The sequence below is a fragment of the Xenopus laevis genome, chromosome 8L (assembly GCF_017654675.1).
Source record: "Xenopus laevis strain J_2021 chromosome 8L, Xenopus_laevis_v10.1, whole genome shotgun sequence".
NCBI classification, from domain to species: Eukaryota; Metazoa; Chordata; class Amphibia; order Anura; family Pipidae; genus Xenopus; species Xenopus laevis.
The window spans coordinates 12,453,703-12,472,424 of NC_054385.1; the positions used below are offsets into that span (position 1 = coordinate 12,453,703).

General features: G+C 41.7%; 1 protein-coding gene across 2 annotated transcripts in view; it reads right to left on the minus strand.

Moving 5' to 3' along the window:
* Positions 1 to 1,714: 1,714 nt before the first annotated feature.
* irak1.L (interleukin 1 receptor associated kinase 1 L homeolog) overlaps positions 1,715 to 18,722 on the minus strand; it is a 42,638-nt gene continuing 25,630 nt past the window's right edge. For both annotated transcript variants that reach the window (XM_018241077.2, XM_041573206.1), the window contains exons 8-13: positions 18,092 to 18,412; positions 14,984 to 15,052; positions 10,676 to 10,903; positions 8,108 to 8,669; positions 5,396 to 5,521; positions 1,715 to 2,524 (exon numbers count right to left, since the gene is read on the minus strand). In XM_018241077.2, the coding sequence (XP_018096566.2) occupies positions 2,472 to 2,524; positions 5,396 to 5,521; positions 8,108 to 8,669; positions 10,676 to 10,903; positions 14,984 to 15,052; positions 18,092 to 18,412 (1,359 nt within the window). In that variant the 3' untranslated portion in view covers positions 1,715 to 2,471. The remainder of the gene's footprint in view (positions 2,525 to 5,395; positions 5,522 to 8,107; positions 8,670 to 10,675; positions 10,904 to 14,983; positions 15,053 to 18,091; positions 18,413 to 18,722) is intronic.

Sequence of the window (18,722 nt, forward strand, 5' to 3'; positions counted from 1 at the left end):
GACACTCAGGCAGGAAGTGATGTCACACCAAGCTAGTACTGCAGCTGCTATCCTAAACAAACAGAGAGAGCTTCTAGCTTTTACTCAGGTATGGTAAAACATTCTACAGAATAAATATAGCATTCTAGCTTGCACTATTGCAGCTAATCTATTGGCAATAAAATGCCTCTGTAGCTTTCCTTCTCCTTTAAATCTCCATTAAAAATCTTGTGAATGTATATATCATTGACGTTAGAAAAGGGGCGTGGCAGTGTTTGCCAGATGCTGAAATAAATAATAGTCTACAGAAAATATTCCATTAACTTCAGTTACAATAAAAATGCATCTAGAGACATTATTCTTCAATCAGAGGCCCAGATTTGTGCAAAGACCACACAAGCCCAGTCCTGGGACAGGCAGCAGCAGACATTATTTAAAAAAATTAAAAGAAAACGTTTCATATCTCACAATGATCCGAATTTCCACTGAACACAAAAAACAAAAGAAACCGGGCTCCGTGGAAAGTGGGTGGGGTTTCTGATGAACCTGGAGTGTGTCTGGGCATTAGTGGGAGTAGCCAGTAAGTTGTACTGGGATTCAAATTACGTCATGGCTTTTCAAATACACATTAGTCCAATAAATAGTGGCTTGTCTATGGCATCTTACAGCAGCCCCTCTGAATCTACAAATTGCCAGTCTAGCCCTATTGGTCAGTAAGGATCGATGATAAGGCCTAAACTGCCTGTTTTAAAACATACAAATGTATGAACAATCCGCTCATGTCTATAAACTAAAGGGGTGATTAAGATTTGAGTTGTGTTTTCCACGATTTGAGTTGTGTTTTCCTCGAAAATTCAAGTTTTTGAGGTTATTTTTTTGGTTAAAACTCAAGATTTTCAAGTTTTTCTTTCGAGATTCATTATACCACGACCCTGAAAATAGGTTGAATCTGAAAATTCACCACCTAAAACCGGTCGAGGTCACATAGACGTCAATGGCAGAGGTCCCTTGAACCATTTAAATAAATGTTAGCCTTCCATGATGCTTGAGTTCTTTTCAGAAGGTCTTGCCCAAAAAACTCGATCAATTCAAGCGATTTAAGTGGGGTTTTTTCGGCCTAAAACTCTGTGGGAGTAGCCAGAAAGTTGTACTTGGATTCAAATTACGCCATGGCCTTTCAAATAAACATTAGTCCAATAAATAGTGACTGTCTTACAGCAGCCCCTCTGGCATTTACCAGAATCTACAAATTGCTAGTTCTAAACTGCCTGTTTTAAAACATACATATGTATGAAACATCCACTTGTGTCTATACACTAAGGGGGGTTATTTATTAATGTTATTTATTAATGTCGAGTTGTGTTTTCCACAAAAACTCAAGTTTTCCCATGTTTCCCAACTCACTGAGTTGAGTTTTTTCTTAAATAAGAAACCAATCGAGTTGTGAGTTCATTGGAGGTATAAAAAATGCTAACATTCGACCTTTGATAAATAACCCCCTTAATACCGATGGTTGACACATGATTTGACCCCATACGTCACAAGTTGGGTATGGGCGGAGGAAATATCACAAGCGTGGCCTAGGGCTGCAATTAAAGGTAAACCCACTCCCCAGTGGTGCAGTGAAATATTTAACCAAGCAAATTATTTATCTCAAAGCAAAGGCAAAATATTCCTTTCGGAACTTCATACACCTCAATCAAGTGACCCTACAGTGAATTTCTCAAGCCCCCTCTATTTTGGTTATTATTTAATGCAAAAATAGTGACAACATATGAAAGGGATGTGTAAGTGTATCAGAAAAGCGTTAAATGAATTGGCACATCTACGGATTTCAAGGTTGCACCACATCGGAACCTTCACTAATTATGTTGTTCAGGATTCTTGTAGACAGAAATGTGCAGATGAAAGGGGACGCTTAGGCGGCTGTAAAGCTTCACATTAGCATAAAGTGTCCTTTTCATTTAGAAAGATGACAATGAAGACCTGCTTTCTCGTGCACTTGGAAGGTTACAGAGCTTGACCTTTAAAGCTGGCTGAGAGCGTCGACATTGTGTTTGCCGTCTCTGCGACAGGGATTGGTCATATGGGGTAACAGGCAAGTAACAGTGATTCTAAGTACCAAATAACGTTTACTAAGTAAACAAAAATGTCAATAAATACAAAAGAGACAAAAATAAAAAGGTTTCCACTGTTCTGTGTGCGGAGCTCCAAATCCATGGTTCAAGGTCATTAGGAAAACGGGTTCTTCACACATTACAGGAGGCTTTTGTGGTTGGTGACAACCTGTAACACCATTCCTCCGACATGGATACAATCATTCGCTGTCTCCCGTAAGCACTTACAGAGAACATCTCCAAGTCCCCCCCCCCTTTTTTTTCCCTTTATTGGTGTCCAGGCAGAAGCAGGAGGGAAGCAATAATGAGCTCTCCTGTCCCGGCTTCTTACTGAGAACTTCACAAAAAAACGAATTACTGTTTTTCACCATTTAATTAACTGGTAAAGTCATCGCTCTCTTCAGGGCCACGGATTTCCGAGTGCTGTCCTAAGGAGAGAAAATATACAGTGTAAATATATACTTGTGCAAAAGTTTAGGAAGCTCATATTCCATACGTCTCGTTTATACATTTCGAGGGGGAACTACTATGGATATGAAACACCCGGTACCTTCAGGGTCAGACTGGGCCAGCAGGACACCAGGGGGCAAATTCACATCACTTCGCTCACATCGCCACACTTCACCAGGCGAAAATTCGCCAGGACAACGCTAATTCACTAAAATGCGAAGTTGGCGAACTATGGTGAAGTTTCGCTAGTGTTAATTTGGCAAGCAAAGCGAAGTCGCCAGCATTTTTTTGGAACTTAGAAAAATGTTCACACATTGCCCTCTATTGCACTTCACCTGGTCTAAGGTGGAGGTAACGTTCAGTAAAATGCGCATCTTAGTGAATTTGTGTAGTTATGTCCAAAATTTGCCAGGCGTTAAGAGTGCAAAATAGCGCTACAGTCTAACTCCTTCACTAGTGAATTTACGCCATCGCCAGTTAGTAAATCGGCAAAGTCACGAAATGACGTCACAATGGCGAATTTTCACCAGCGTTAGTCACTTCGCCCTTTAGTAAATTACCCCCAGGAGTAAATCCGTAGGCCCCGCCGGCCCAGAACCACTCCCCATGCCCTCTCCCCGGCCCACCGCCCCAGGGGCAACCCCATCCAATGCCCCCCGCCGTTGCAAATCCACATGGGGGGAATGGCTAGGTGAGCATAGTTGTATCTTTTCCAGCTACACCTCTATGGTTTCATTACAGGCTTCAATCACATGATAGCACACACCTTCATGGTGACCATGCTGACTTCATGTATGTTCTCAATCTGTAGGACAAGCCGCCCAATTCCAATCTAAGGCAAGAATATGAGCACCAGCTAGGGTAGAATCTTAGGCAAACACTTCTTTTTTGCCCCAAGTATTTCTGGATGGGCACCCATAAGGCCCATTAGGGTAATAATCTCTTATTTGCAGTGTTACGTATGCTGGGAACTACAAACAGATGACATATAGGACACTGCTCTGGGAATAATTGGGTGTGATACAAATGTGACATGGCAGGCCATGTATGAATGTGATCAAGTGTATCCAATGTAGCTCCTTAGTTACAAAATGGATGTACTGACATTAGCTGGAGCTAAGGGTATTAAAGGATAAACTTGTTTTTCATTTAGAACTTTATAAATATTGTTTGGGAAATGAGGGAGAAGGGAAGGGAGATCAGAGACAATACAAACATGTTTGTCATGAAGAAGAAAGCTCATGGTCAAATCTCCGGGTGTATGGCCATTGTTTTTTTAATATTTCCACACTTAGGATTAAGGCCAAATTTTGCTCTCATTGATTATTTTATTATTATACTGATATAAAAAGAGAACTCAATTAAGTGGGGCTTCGGAACTTTATCTACAAGCAGACATGTTGTGTAGAACCTTTCCTGATTGATCTGTTAGTTGTTCCGGGGGTTCCCCAGCTGATGTTCCTCTCAAATGATGTTGCATAATCAATCGGTCGATATCAGTCAGCTCAGAAAATTTTGAAGGCATCTGAACATCGGCCATTGTTAGTGCTGAATGGTCAGATACAGGTAGAATTCTATTGTTTCTATATGTATATCTGACAATTCAGCTCTACACGTGTGAATTGAAACGAACAGTCTTTCCTGGAAAGATCGTAATTGTTAAGTCTATGGCCACCTTAAGAACAATGGCTTCCTGAATCTGCAAGCTTTAAAGGGCAAGTAAAGTCTAAAATAGAATAAGGTTAGAAATGCTGTATTTTGTATACTAAACATAAACAAAAACTTAGTGCACCACAAGCCTAATCAAACAAATGATTTATGCTTTCAAAGTTGGCCACAGGGGGTCATCATCTTGTAACTTTGTTATACATCTTTGCAAGACCAAGACTGTGCACATGCTCATGTGGTATGGGCTGCTTAGATCAAAACAGCACAAGTCAGCACAAATAATATCTGCCAGAAGCCGATACAGCAAGACCGATTAATAATCAAAATATGCAGACTGCACTGGGTACTTTGTTGTCATATAATCTAGTGTGGATTTGATAGTTTTGTATTGTTCAATACAAACTTCCCCCAACTCTGCAGAACCAGTGGCTGCAGCAAAATAATCCTCCAAATAGAATCCCAGTTTATCTGTTTAAATTTGGCTCCATGATCTTTGTCCCTGCAGCTGGAGTTGGAAACAGTAAAGGGAATGTAAAGGCAGAAATAAAATCCAATACAAATCTCTCCACAGTCGCCGACTGCTCTACAGGGAAACAAACAAAGCTGCTTGAGTTCTGCATGGCTGGGAAGTAAGCCGGGGGGCTCCCCCTGCTGTTCATAAGTATGATTTTTTTCCTGCAGAGCAGTTAGGGACCGTCTGACAGTTCCTATCCACAGCACTAAATGAAGGGAGAATTTCACTGCATACAGTCAGGTTTCTTATAAAAACGGTACACATTTTTAAATTAAAGTATATTGGAGGTTTCTTTTTCATTAAAAAAAGTAAAAATGGGATTTAATCTTTTTGACTTTACATGCCCTTTAAAGTAGCTAAGGAAATAAAGCAAGTTCCCACAAAAATGACACAAGCACCTTCTGATATTCCTAAATACAAAATGTAAGTGGTCCTTTTAGTTAGAATTGTGTGTGCTTTTAAATAGAGTGCAAAGTACACGGTCTTAGCCATTATCTCCCAACAAATGAAGGCTGGGAGTTGTAGTTCCTCAATATGACCCTGACCGGGTGCTTCTTTCCAAGGGCTGAAATAAATGTGGCTTCAGATGTATCTTGTGCGTATTTGTTGGCAGGCTGCAGTGACAGGGAGGGGCTGGAGGTCAGGAGGCTGCTCTTTAGCTGGTTACCTGGACTGATTCCAGATGAGAGAAGCTCTAGGCTGTTAATTTTCCCCTGATCGTACAGTGCCAGCTGCTCCACAAATCTCTGCTTGGCCGGATTCATGACGATCTGGTGATGTGGCACAATGATAGCTGGGGGAGAAACAAGAGAGAGAAGGGAAACAGTGTTCATATGAGTAAAGTGATGTCAGCCAGCAGCACTGAGTGTGTATCAGGAGAAGCACAATCGCACTCAATATACAGTAAGCCCTGGGGAACGGGAAATGACAAACAAATGAAGGGATGTAGTTTTCAAAATGACACACTTTTTTAAATTAAAGGGGCAACTTTAACTTTGATTAACGTTCAGAAGGTTATTTATCAAACTTCGAGCAACTCCAAATTCCCGAATGGACCTTATTTATGAAGAAAAAAGCCAGAAAAAATAGGGTCGGGCAAACTTCTGAGATTTCCCCGAAAACTCAGAATTGTTTGAGGTTTTCCGCAAAAACTACGATTCTTTCTGAGTTTTCAGAGTTTTATGCGCGAAACCCCAAAATCATCAGATATCGGTACGGACATCAGCGCAGACACTGGGATCTTCCCCATTGACTTATACAGGACCTCGAGAGCTTTTAGACGCCAAGGTTTCGGATTCTGAGTTTTTAGACCATCAATCTCGAAAAATTCTTGGCTTTTTTTTTGCTAAGAAAACTACGAATTATTCGAGGTTCGGATATTTAGACCTTGATAAATAACCCCCTTTGTATGTTGGCAGTAATATTCTAAGCCCTGGGGTCGAACAATTGGATTACAAAGCTACGAAACGAATGGGTGCCGACGGGTTGCAGGACCGCATCAACTAGCCGATGCAGTCCTGGATCGTAGAAAAAAAATCTAACTTAACATATTGATATCTGCCCAATTTTTGGCCCGATATCGATCGGGAGCACCCGTCGGGATCCTCACACATGGGCAGATAAGCTGCGGAATCGGTCTAAAGGACCCATATCGGCAGCTTTAATCTGTCTGTGTATGGCCACCTTTACACATGCCCGTTTTTTGCCTGAACTCCCTTGCATTGCACTGCACTTTCTTCAGTTCAGCCACAGGGGAGCGACAGAAGTAGAGTAGACGCAGTCAATTATTTTGAAGGGGGCTGTACTCTCACAGACGCATGTAAGCACCAAATGGTTGGCACACAGCATGTTGCATTTCACCTGTGCTCATGGGCATACATGCGTCTGTGTGAGTACAGCCCCCTTCAAAATAATTAACTGCGTCTATTCCTGCGCTCCCCTGCGGATGAATGGAAGAAAGCACAACGCAGGGGATCGCAGGCAAAAATGCTGTGTGTAAGAGCCCTTAAGGTGGCCATAGATGTAGAGATCCACGTTTGGTGATATTGCCAAACGAATGGATCTCTCCCCGATATGCCCACATTGAAATGGGCGATATTGGGCTGATCTGATCGCGGGCCCTAGGGCCCAACAATTGGATCATAATGGATCTGAATTTTTATGGTGACTCCTTGTAGAAGGTATGAGAGTGTATCAGGAGAATTTAATTACCACCCACTTTCAACTTTCCACACCCCAAACCAAGCCCTAATGGTCACTAGGCTATATCCCCTTGATATCTTTTAAAAAGGACAATATAGCAGTACAGGTATGGGATCCATTATGCAGAAACCCATTATCCAGAAATCTCCCATAGACTCCATTTAAATCAAATAAATCCAATTTAAAAAAAATCCCTTTTCTCTGTGATAAAGGAACAGTACCTTGTATTTGATCCAAACAAAGATATAATTAATCCTTATTGGAGGCAAAGCAATCCTATTGGGTTTTATTTAAGACGTTGTTCACCTTTAAATGAACTTTTAGTATGATGTAGAGGGTTATATTCTGAGACAATTTGCAATTGGTTTTCATTTTTTATTATTTGTGAGTTAGTTAGCTTTTTATTCAGCAGCTCTCTGGTTTGCAATTTCAGCAATCTGGTTGCTAGGGTCCAAACTACCCTAGCAAACATGCACTAATTTGAATAAGAGACTGGAATATGAATAGGAGAGGCCTAAATAAAAAAAATGAGTAATAAAAAGTAGAAATAGCAATACATTTGTAGCCTTACAGAGCATTTGTTTTTAGATGGGGTCAGTGACCCCATTTAAAAGCTGGAAAGAGTCAGATGAAGAAGAAGAAGGCAAATAATTAAAAACTATAAAAAAGAAATAATGAAAACCAATTGAAAAACTGCTTAGAATTAGCCAGTCAATAACATTCTAAAAGTTAACCTAAAGGGGTGAACCACCCCTTTAATGTTTAAATGATTTTTAGTAGGTATGGAGATCCAAATTGCAAAAGGATCCCTTATCCACAAACCATCAGGTCCCAAGCATTCTGGATAACAGGTCCCATACCTGCAGGGTCGACACCGGGAAAACCCCTGGTGGGCCCCTAGCACTTGCATACCTGTACAAGAGAGGGCTATTGGCATTGATGAGGAAGGTTGAGATCCGCCTGCAGCGAACAATGGAATCTTAAGCAAGACTGAAACTGCAAGCTTAATTAATTCCCTTATAGACGCTAGTTGAAAACAAAGCAAGTGGGAACTAATTAACCTGGATATTTTAAAAAAAATAACAAAGGGACAGTTCTTTTTAGACACAATCCCTAAAAGGACCAGAAATGCTGCCAAGTGTTCCTTCAAAATGTCTTGCTCTCCTAATCAGCCTACCTTGGGACGTCCCTGAGGTTGAGCTGCTATTTCTCGACAGTTCATTGCAGTAATGTCTCTGATTGGGCTGTAACAGTTGGTTCTGGTACTGCACAGGTGGATTTGGACCCTGGACAGATACCCTTGGTAATAAAGGTGATATGCTCCCTTGCAGTCTGCTGGGATAGAGAACTTGTTGATCCCTTGGTTCCCCTGAATTATCAGAGCCACTGTAATCCGGGAAGCTTTCATCGCTCTCTACTGGTGTGTTCTGACCTCCCCGAAATGTTTTGAGGCTTTGGCAAGAAAACGAGCTGCATAAACTGTCCACTTTGTCCTGGTACTGGGGGTGGGCATGTGTATAGGGTTTAACACTGCCTTTAACTGAAAGCCCACCGGGAGTATATTTGTCAGTGTTCTCCTCAGGGGTGAGAGGTGAATCGTAGGCGCTAGATGACAGCTCACGAATGGGTGGAAATCCGTGCTTGGTGGATACACAAGGTGGCGCCAAAGAAATTCCATGACCCCTTCCCAACTGTGGACGGTGGAGTTGCTCTTGTAACCGCTTTAGGGTAAAAAAAACCTGGTAAAGCAAAGAAAATCAAACAGTGAAATGACTAGACTACAAGGGATAAAGTTATTGTTGAGGACATTTATTACTTTAAAAGGCAACTAAAGCCTTAGCAAAACATGGCTTGACACAGTCAGCAATAAAAAAAAAAAATATGGATTCCCAGGTACAGCAGGGGTATATCATAGAACCTATTCAGGGAAACTGATGCTGGGTATAAAATAGGTAACATGACTGCTTTACAGAGAATTTTTGTGTCGCACAATCCAAATAATTGTAAGTATAAATTCAGTAGTGTGGAAAACAAAAAAAAAGTGGGGATAATCTCTTCAATACATATATGAAGCCCAATGGGAGTCAATTAAATTTCATGTGGCTTGATAAATAATCACTTCTTAATAATTAATGTGTTGATCAGTGCAATTCGGCCTCGTGGTTTTATATGGTCATGGAACTCCTCGGTGACTTATAATATCCTTATATTTTACCATAGGACTTTATTCACTATATAATTATACAATCCAATATGTGTGTATGGTAAGAGTTGATCTCAAAGTAGAGGGATAGAATAGGTAAGGGCAATAACATAGGAGGAAGGGGGGATTGAGTCGAATACTTAACCCTTGTTTGGAGAGCATTTGACATGTTGATTAAAGTGTTAACCAGAAAAGGGAAGAAAGGGGGGGCAAGAAAGAGTTAAGTGCCTGGAAGTTATGACTCTGCATCCGCTATCTATCTTGGTGTCCTAAGAGATCTTTAATTTTAAGTTATGCTTTCATTCTATCTTATTCCATATTGTTTGCTGTAAACATTCCATTTTCCCCACACCTTCCTGTATGTTTTTATTATTTATTTATTAAAAGTGCCTTGTCTCATTACTCTAATTTATTCGTATTTCTTGATCTCCACCATAGAGGACTGCCATTCAGCCAGGGGTTGGAGGTGAGATGTTCTTTGATGCTTTAGGAATTGATGGTTCTGAAAATGTCACTCCAAAAATGTTTTAATTTGACAGAATTCAAACCAGATATGCATTGTTGAACCTATCTGTTTATTACAACTCCAACTTCTGTCCGAGACACCTGCAAACATTTTGCTTAATTTCTGTGGTATGTAATAACATTGTGTTATTAGTTTATAGTTTGCTTCTTGTGTTCTTGACAATCTTTCCCTTTCTCTTCTCTGTGCAGAATCTGCCCATTATGTCATTACCCTACCCCATCTAATATCACCCGTCCCTCACATCACCACCTGCCCACCACAGCCCAGCGAGTAAGAACATTTACAAAAAGGTGGCAATGCTAGTTACACACTCATCATTATATACACACACACTTATCATAGTGATATAATACAAGAACATTCTCAGCCACTCAACATGGCCAACTCGGCCAATTTAATCCTTTGTGAGAAATTGTTCCAGATTATAATATCTACCCACCCAAAGGTGCCCATGTAAGGGATGCAGTTTGTCAGTATTTCTTATAGGGCACTTTCCCAGGCTATAGATGCAATTTAGTGCAAGAAATCAGGGCAAGGCAGGAAGGAGCACATAGTAAGTCTGTGGGTGTAATAGAACCAATATAGATTATATATCAAATTTAGTAATGGGTGGAGGGCACACCAATTCAGCAAATGCTGTAGGTAAACAGTGCAAGAGGTGCAAACATCAAAAGGGAATCCCCTTGACAAAGGCTTACGCCGAAACGTTGGGGCCATTCTCATACTGGTGGTAGGTGTATCTGCTCCTTGCTGTATAATTGTAATACTTACTGTTTACTGTTATGTAATTGTGGCTATGTTTAAACGTTAGGTATATACCATGTAAGCTTATGTATTGTATTATACAGGCCTACTATTGTGGCTTTGTGTGTATTATTTGCATAAACAAGTAAAACTTTATTTTAAATATACCATACTTGCCTTCTTTTGAGTGTGCATACCTATCTATATATAGATTATATATCAGCCAGGGGCACATGTAAATGAAATCATTTTTAAGGTGCAAAATACAGTACCTCCTGCATATTTGGTCTCTTCTTTTGACGTCCCAGGCACCGACATGCCAGTAGTGAGAGTTCCTGGGCTACTTCTCTAGCATGCTGCCATACCCGAAAATCCAAATGATACTGGCATATGCGAGCCGCCACCCTGATTTGCTTGGCTTCTGCTCTACTTGCAATCATGGCTCCTTTTTTTTCCTCCTCCTCCTCCTCCTTATATTCCTCTTCCTTAACCAGATCCTTCTGCAAGAGAAGGGAGCTGGATGAAAAGCATTTCAGTGTTATTAACCTTATAATGACTAGAGAATGCTAAAGGGGTTGTGACTCCCTACTCACGCTACTAACCCCCCTATGGTTAATGCCACACGTGGTGGATTCTCCTACGCTCCTATCAGGTTTCTGATGTGCCTGTATCCAGAGCCCCCAAGCTGGCACAGGTGCAGACACACTGAGCGGATTTCAGCACCTAAATACATGAGTATGCATTTTGGTGTGGAAATTCGCTCCGTGTGCCGGCACCTGGACTGATGCAGTGCCTCCTGGTGCAGTCACAGGTTAGGCTAATTCAATGCTAGTGGCTGATAATCGACATATTAGTGATGTGCGGTTTGAGAATTTCTCAACCCACACCCAACCATAACCCACCCCCTCCCATACCACACAGGACCCGCTGCTGCCCTCTATTTATAGACCCGCGCCCAGAAGTCTATAAATTCCGGCACCGGAAGCCGGAACTGCTAGGTCGCGGAAGGGGAGAGCAGGAGAAGAGCCGGATCCCACCTGCGACCAGAACATTTTGTGCAGGAGTCGGCCCGAACCCATCCGACCCGCGGCATATATTTATCCACAGAGTGAAAATTAGTCTGGTGTGCCACTAGCCTTACAGTATGGGCCAGCTCCTGTCTAAGCAATTCCTACCTGTGGTGCAATTCCTACCTTGCCTGACAACACAGGCAGGGACTACATATGACATAACTGGACTGGATTAGGGCTCAATCTGCTGAAGGCAAACACAGTCTGAGTGGTTACAGTGCCCAACCGAGACCCTGGGTTGTACAGCAGTTGAATAGTCTGATTCCTCTATAGTATAATCCCTGATGATGGGGGGGGGGGGGGTCATCCCCACCCATATCCCCACCCTCAACAACCAAAGTAGCTTGATCCCACCAGTCTGGTAACCCCCAACTCAAAGGCCCAATTTGTGGCAAGGCCTGGGTCTAGGATGGCAAAATTTTAGGGGTGGCATGCCGCCCAGCCGCATTCTAGGACCACTGGGGATGCAAAACTCCCCATCGCTCTGGCACGTGCATGCTGGGGGGGCTGCTTGCATGAAGGTCAGATGCTAGGACCACGCAGCCTAGGGATGCTGGTGTAGGAAACCCGGGCCTGCACACACATACGCAGCTTGTGGATGGATCAGAGCTGTATTGTAAGACTACTGCAAAAGAACAAAATTCTAGATATCAACTATACTTTATTTTCTCTTTTGTGTTCTTCATGGCTAGGAGCTAGCTACGTTTGCTCCAGTTTAGCTGCTAGGGGTGGGCTAGAGAGGTGTGCCTTCATAACAACATTGATTCCATTGCCGGAATATTAGTCATTGGCTGCACAACCAAAACAACCTGGCTGTCCACAAAGGCAAGTAATTTACCACTACTACTCACATTGTGGAGAATATTTACATCCAAAGTAGCACATCATTAGCATTAGGGGATAGTCAAAAGAGTTCCCTTGTACAGCAGTACTGCTCCCAGCCTTTTGTGTTGTGAAGAGTTACACCTGTACATCTGCTGCAAAGCTATACTTTTAACATATGGCTTAGGTGTAGTTTTCCCTTTATAGGGGTTGTTCACCTTTAAATTAACTTTTAATATGATGAAGAGAGCGATATTCTGAGACGATTTGCCATTGATTTTCATATTTTACTATTTGTGTTTTTTTTTTAGTTATTTAGCTTTTTATTCGGCAGCTCTCCGGTTTGTAATTTCAGCCATCTGGTTGCTAGGGCCCAAATGACCCTAGCAACCATGCACTGATTTGAAGAAGAGACTGGAATATGAATAGGAGAGGCCCTGAATAAAAGGACGAGTAATAATAAGTAGCACTAACAATACATTTGTAGCTTTACGGAGCATTTGCTTTTTAGATGCGGTCAGTGGCAAATAATTGAAAAACTATAAAAAAATAAATAATGAAGGCCAATTGAAAAGTCGTTTAGCACTGGCAATTCTAGAACATGCTAAAAGTTAACGTAAAGGGGAACCACCCTGTTAAATTCCTCCTGCTGTTAAACCGACAGCATCAACATAAGAGATTTTCTCATCCCTTCCTCTGACAGAAGTATCATAGTCCCCCAGGGAAAAGAGAACCAAAACAGGAGTATTTCTAACCCCCACCACAGCTTAAACCTTAAACACTGCCCAGGAAATGTCATATGAGCATTATCTTAACTGATTGCTTGTTTGAATACACTCCCACTTCCTTTCTGTACTTGCTGTAGAACTCTCGGCTGATGATAGCTGCAGTGTGAGTAGGGGTGATGCACCCCCTACCGTTATATGTAAGGATATTAGAAGTGAGCAAAAGTTCCAATACCTTATAAATGCATGAGGCAATGTCGGACTAGCCCACAGGGATACCAGGAAAACTCCCGGTGGGCCCAGGTGTCAGTGGACCTCATGCTTCTAACCATTTGGCCTATTTCATGGCCATTCCCTATTTCTATGAGAACAAAGAGGCTAAATAGATGGAATAATATATTATAGTATGTAAAGAAAAGAGACTAGGAGAATAGAGGTTGAGTGAGGAGATGAATCTTAATAGTACCGAGAGTGGGCCCCTGGTCTAAGGTTTTTTGATAGGCCCCTAATCTAAGGCTTTTGGATGGGCCCCTGGCAGGTCTGGACTGAGAATTAAAATAGGCCCTGGCATTTCAGGTACACAGAGGCCCAATCAGCCCACACCGAGGCCCAAACAGCCTCCACCAGCCCACTTAATACTAACTTTCTATGGCACCTTATAGCAGCCTCTCTGGCATTTGCCAGAACCCACAGATTGCCAGTCCGGGCCTGGCCCCTGGTGTGCCAGTCTGACACTGGCATGAGGCCACAAACCAGGTCACACAACTCAAATGTAACTTCTTAAGATCCTGATATTTCGCAACATGAACTAAAATGATTTATGTCCAGGAGGCGTCTGGATATAAATCATAAATCAACTACAGATATGGGACCTATTATCCAGACCTGGGGTTTTCTGGATAATGGATCTCTCCATAATTTGGATCTTCATACCTTAAGTCTACTAGAAAATCATGTAAACATGAAATAAACCCAAATAGGCTGGTTTTGCTTCCAATAAGGATTTGTTATATCTTAGTTTGGATCAAGTACAAGCTACTGCTTGGCTTGCGTAGTGTAATGTATTTGCTGCAGCATATACGGCCATTGTATTTTAACTGCATGCCGTATGCGAATTAGCGAACGTTAGCGTAACTTCGAACTGCTGAGTGTATTTTCGATATCGCAACTTCCCAATTGTTCGGTATCCTGTGCGCAACTTCGGATCTTCGTGAATTAGCGTTGTCCAGGTGAATTTAGTGTTGCGATGTGAGCAAAGCCACCGCTAGCGGATTTACGGAGGTAAGTAAATTTGCCCCCAAAACTTATTGTTCACTTTCTCTTGTAAAATAAAGCCAATAGGCTGGTTTTGCTTCAATAAGGATTAATGATATTTTAGTTTGGATCAAGTACAAGCTACTGTTTTATTATTACAGAGAAAAAGGAAATCGTTTTTAAAAGTTTGTATTATTTGGATAAAAGGGAGTCTATGGGAGACAGCCTTTCATTAATTCCAAGCTTTCTGGATAATGGGTTTCAGGATAACAGATCCCATTCATGTATTATTTTTTTACCCTGTCCCGGTTGCATTTACCTCTAAAGGTGGCCATAGACGTAACGATAACAATCTTTCTTGGAAAAGATCTTTCCAAGAAGGATCGTTCGTTTCAGTAAAGACGTGTACCGCTGAATCGTCAGATATACAGATAGAAACAACAGAATTATACCTGTATCTGACGATTCAGCACTAACAATGGCTGATGTTTGGGTCCCTTCAAAGGCACCCGACCAAAATTTTCCATCCAGCCAGTCCTCTGCCGATATCTGTCGGCTCTTTTTCCACCATACACGCACCGAATATCGTAAGAAAATTTGATTCATACAATATTATCTGTGCGTCTATAGCCACCTTAAAGGACTTATCTTCCTACACTGCTGTAAGTGTCCCCTTAAGTAGTCTTTAAAACATTAGTAGGACTCTTACCAGATACTTGGTTTGAGACTTGCTGTCGCTCTCTATAGCTTTTCTCCCCGTCAGATTCTCCAGAAGAACCTATGACAAATAAAAGGGTGCAGAGAGAATTACGGCAATGAAACATGGTCATATATCTTTGCTATTTGATTGGACAGGGGACAAGCCTCTATCTATAGAGAAAGCAATCCTTGTTACTGCTAGGGACTCAAGGAGGTCCACTGGGGCATGGACATTTTATTCTTAATGTTTGTGTTCCTAAATGCTTTTGCTTGGGGCCTTATAACATCCAATAAGCCACTGGAGAAGCCTACAAGTCTCTGGTTTTGCAAGTACTTTTAGCACCAGCCTCGGAACAGGACATTTAAGGCTATGGGTACAAGAAGCTGTAGGCTCCATTGGCACTAAGCCTGCATATTTCTGCAGGTTTAGAGAAGTGGATCCGCTCCGTTTTCCAGCTCAATTTATCTGAGCCCACACACAGCGAAGGTCAACCCGAAGATGCCTCCTTTCACGCAGGTGAATACATTAAAATCAATTGAGACGGAGCATGGAATGGAACCACTTCTCTCAGCTTGTAAGAATATAAAGAATGAGAGCAGTGGAGCCTACAGCTCTGTGAGCCCATAAGCCTTGCGAGCAAAACTTGGCTACCTTTCTAGAACTGTTGTGCCTCCTAAAAGGGATACTGTCATTTTTTTTGTCACTGAAATCTGTTTGTTAAAAGAGCAAACAGATTTTTTTATATTTCATTTTGAAATCTGACATGGGGCTAGACATATTATCAGTTTCCCAGCTGCCCCCATTCATGTAACTTGTGCTCTGATTAACTTCATTCACTCTTTACTGCAAGTTGGAGTGATATCCCCCCCCCCTTTCCTCCCCAGCAGCCTAACAACAGAACAATGGGAAGGTAACCAGATAGCAGCTCCCTAACACAAGATAACAGCTGCTTGGTAGATCTAAAAACAAAACTCAATAGTAAAATCCAGGTCCCACTGCAACACATTCAGTTACATTGAGTAGGAGAAACAACAGCCTGCCAGAAAGCAGTTCCATCCTAAAGTGCTGGATCTTTCTGAAAGAACATAACCAGGCAAAATTACCTGCACCTACACACCAATATTACAACGAAAACATTTTTTATATGGTAGAGTGAATTATTTTCACTGTAAACAGTGTTATTTAGAAATAAAAACGACATCATAAAAATCATGACAGAATCCCTTTAAGGAAATAGCTTTGCCCATGGTACTTTGTCCCCAAAGACTGATATGTGATACATTTAGTCTGCCATAGAGCACCATGTGTCTGTTGTAAACTCACCAGGGACCATTTCCAAGGCAGCAGCAACTGCAGGGCCAATTATAATTATTATATAATATATAATTTATATAATTACAATACAGCAATACACATTGTCTGGAGGTTTCCTTGCAGTGGGGGAACACAAGTCTTTCTATATCTGTCACACTAATCATTTGGTGAATCCAAACAAAGATTTTACTATTTTTCATAACGGTCACCACCAGAGGGTACTGTTCCTTGAAAGAAATTGTCTGATATAGAACTGGTTGTATGGGCAAAAAATAGCAGGGCAGCGACCACTCATATGAATGCACAGAATCATGCTGACAAATAAGGCTGCTTGAGGAGAATAACTTATGCTCAATGTGTTATAGAAAATTTCCAGATGATTCAAGTAAAATGCAAGGGTATGTTTACCCTTTAAAAACGAGAGGGAAGGTGATCATTCTGCCCTTTGCGGAGTTCTGACTCCCAATCCTGACTGTGAATAATGTTAACCTACAATAAAAGCACTTTGCTAAGTACTTATGCAAGGTTTCCAGGTTTCAAGATATTATCTGGTTTTACATTGCTAATATAATGAATTTAAAATAACAGTGCTGCCTGCTGGCTACAACCAACTGAAAATGAATTTAGAGAGAAAAGGAAAGTCTTATGATGTTGCTCTCTTTAGGAAATTGAATTAGTGAGGACTGAAGAGTCAACTGACAATTTTCTGGTCAATTCTAAGCAAAGACATACTGAATTAATTTTTAGCCATCTATAGTAGGTGGCACTGAGTTTTTGCAAGGTTTCTATCTGCCAGAAAAGGTCATAAATGGCTGGATGTGCTGATTTGGGGAATATGGGCCTGATTTGGCCACCCACATTCAGGCCCAGAAAATAAAAAAGGACTAAAATAAATAACATTGTATACTTGCAGTTCTTACAAGTGATACATTTCCCTTTACATGTTTTTTGGTTTGAATTAACCCGACACTTATGGCAACATTTCAGTAAAATCTGAGCTGAATTAAAGATCTGACCGGTTGGTAGATGAGGGTTTAAAACCCCACCACACCCCTGTTACAACAATGAAATTTTGCCAGTTTCCCTGCAGATTATCTGTGCTGCGTGTGCCATCTAGTGGCATATGTAGAATCTAATATAGTTATATATTAACTTTAGATAACATAGGTTTTTGTTAAAATCTAAAACAATGGCTACATAGTATAATGATAAATAGTCAGTGCAAGGAAAAATAGCAGTATCCTTTATGTCTCTGCATCTGAGATTTCGGTTTGGCTGTCAAATGAACCAGAGATTTGGGTTTGGCTGTCAAACGAACCCGAGATTTGGGTTTGGCTGTCAAACTAACCCGAGATTTTGGTTTGGCTGTCAAACTAACCCGAGATTTGGGTTTGGCTGTCAAACTAACCCGAGATTTGGGTTTGGCTGTCAAACAACCCGAGATTTGGGTTTGGCTGTCACACTAACCCGAGATTTGGGTTTGGCTGTCAAATTAACCCGAGATTTGGGTTTGGCTGTCAAACTAAACCGAGATTTGGGTTTGGCTGTCAAACTTACCCGAGTTTTGGGTTTGGCTGTCAAACACACCCGAGATTTGGGTTTGGCTATCAAACTAACCCGAGATTTGGGTTTGGCTGTCAAATTAACCCAAGATATGGGTGTGGCTGTCAAACTAACCCGAGATTTGAGTTTGGCTGTCAAACTAACCAGAGATTTGGGGTTGGCTGCCAAACTAACCTAAGATGCTAAAGCAAGACAGACAAAATATAACTTTAGGTGTAAATGGACAGGAAGGAAACTCACAACTCCAAAGCTGTAGGTGTCCAGTTCAAACGTGAGTTTCCCCATTTTTACATACTCTTCGGGCAGATATGCCAGGGTACCCTTCACCGTGCTGGTCCGTGCCAATGTGCGACTTCTGCCTGCATTGCTTGCGTACCGACTGAATCGAGCAAGCCCAAAGTCACCCAGTTTAGGCTTGTAGGCCTGGTCCAGCAGAATATTGGAGCTCTTTACATCCCCGTGGATGATGCTGGGCTGATAGTTGTGCAAGAACTGAAGGCCGCAAGCTGCTCCTTGCAGGATGCTGATCCGTTGTTCCATGGTGAGTTTGGGAAATCTGCCCTGCGGAAGGGGTACGTTATTATACACAGCACTCATCACAACAACTGGCATCTTGGTATTCTATGCAAAAATTTTAATGCATTTCCAAGAACAGCTACGCTCATTCATTTGACTTTCTAGCCTGGTTCCAACTGCCAGGCAGAAGTGTCTGTGCAGAGACACACGGGCAGATTCGGGGAGATTAGTCACCTGGTGACAAATCTCCTTTTCTTCGGGGGCGACTAATCTCCACCAACTGCCTTCCCACCAGCTAGAACGAGGCAACTTTAGATGACTTCGGAAAACGAACCGATCCGAGTGCCATCCCGCC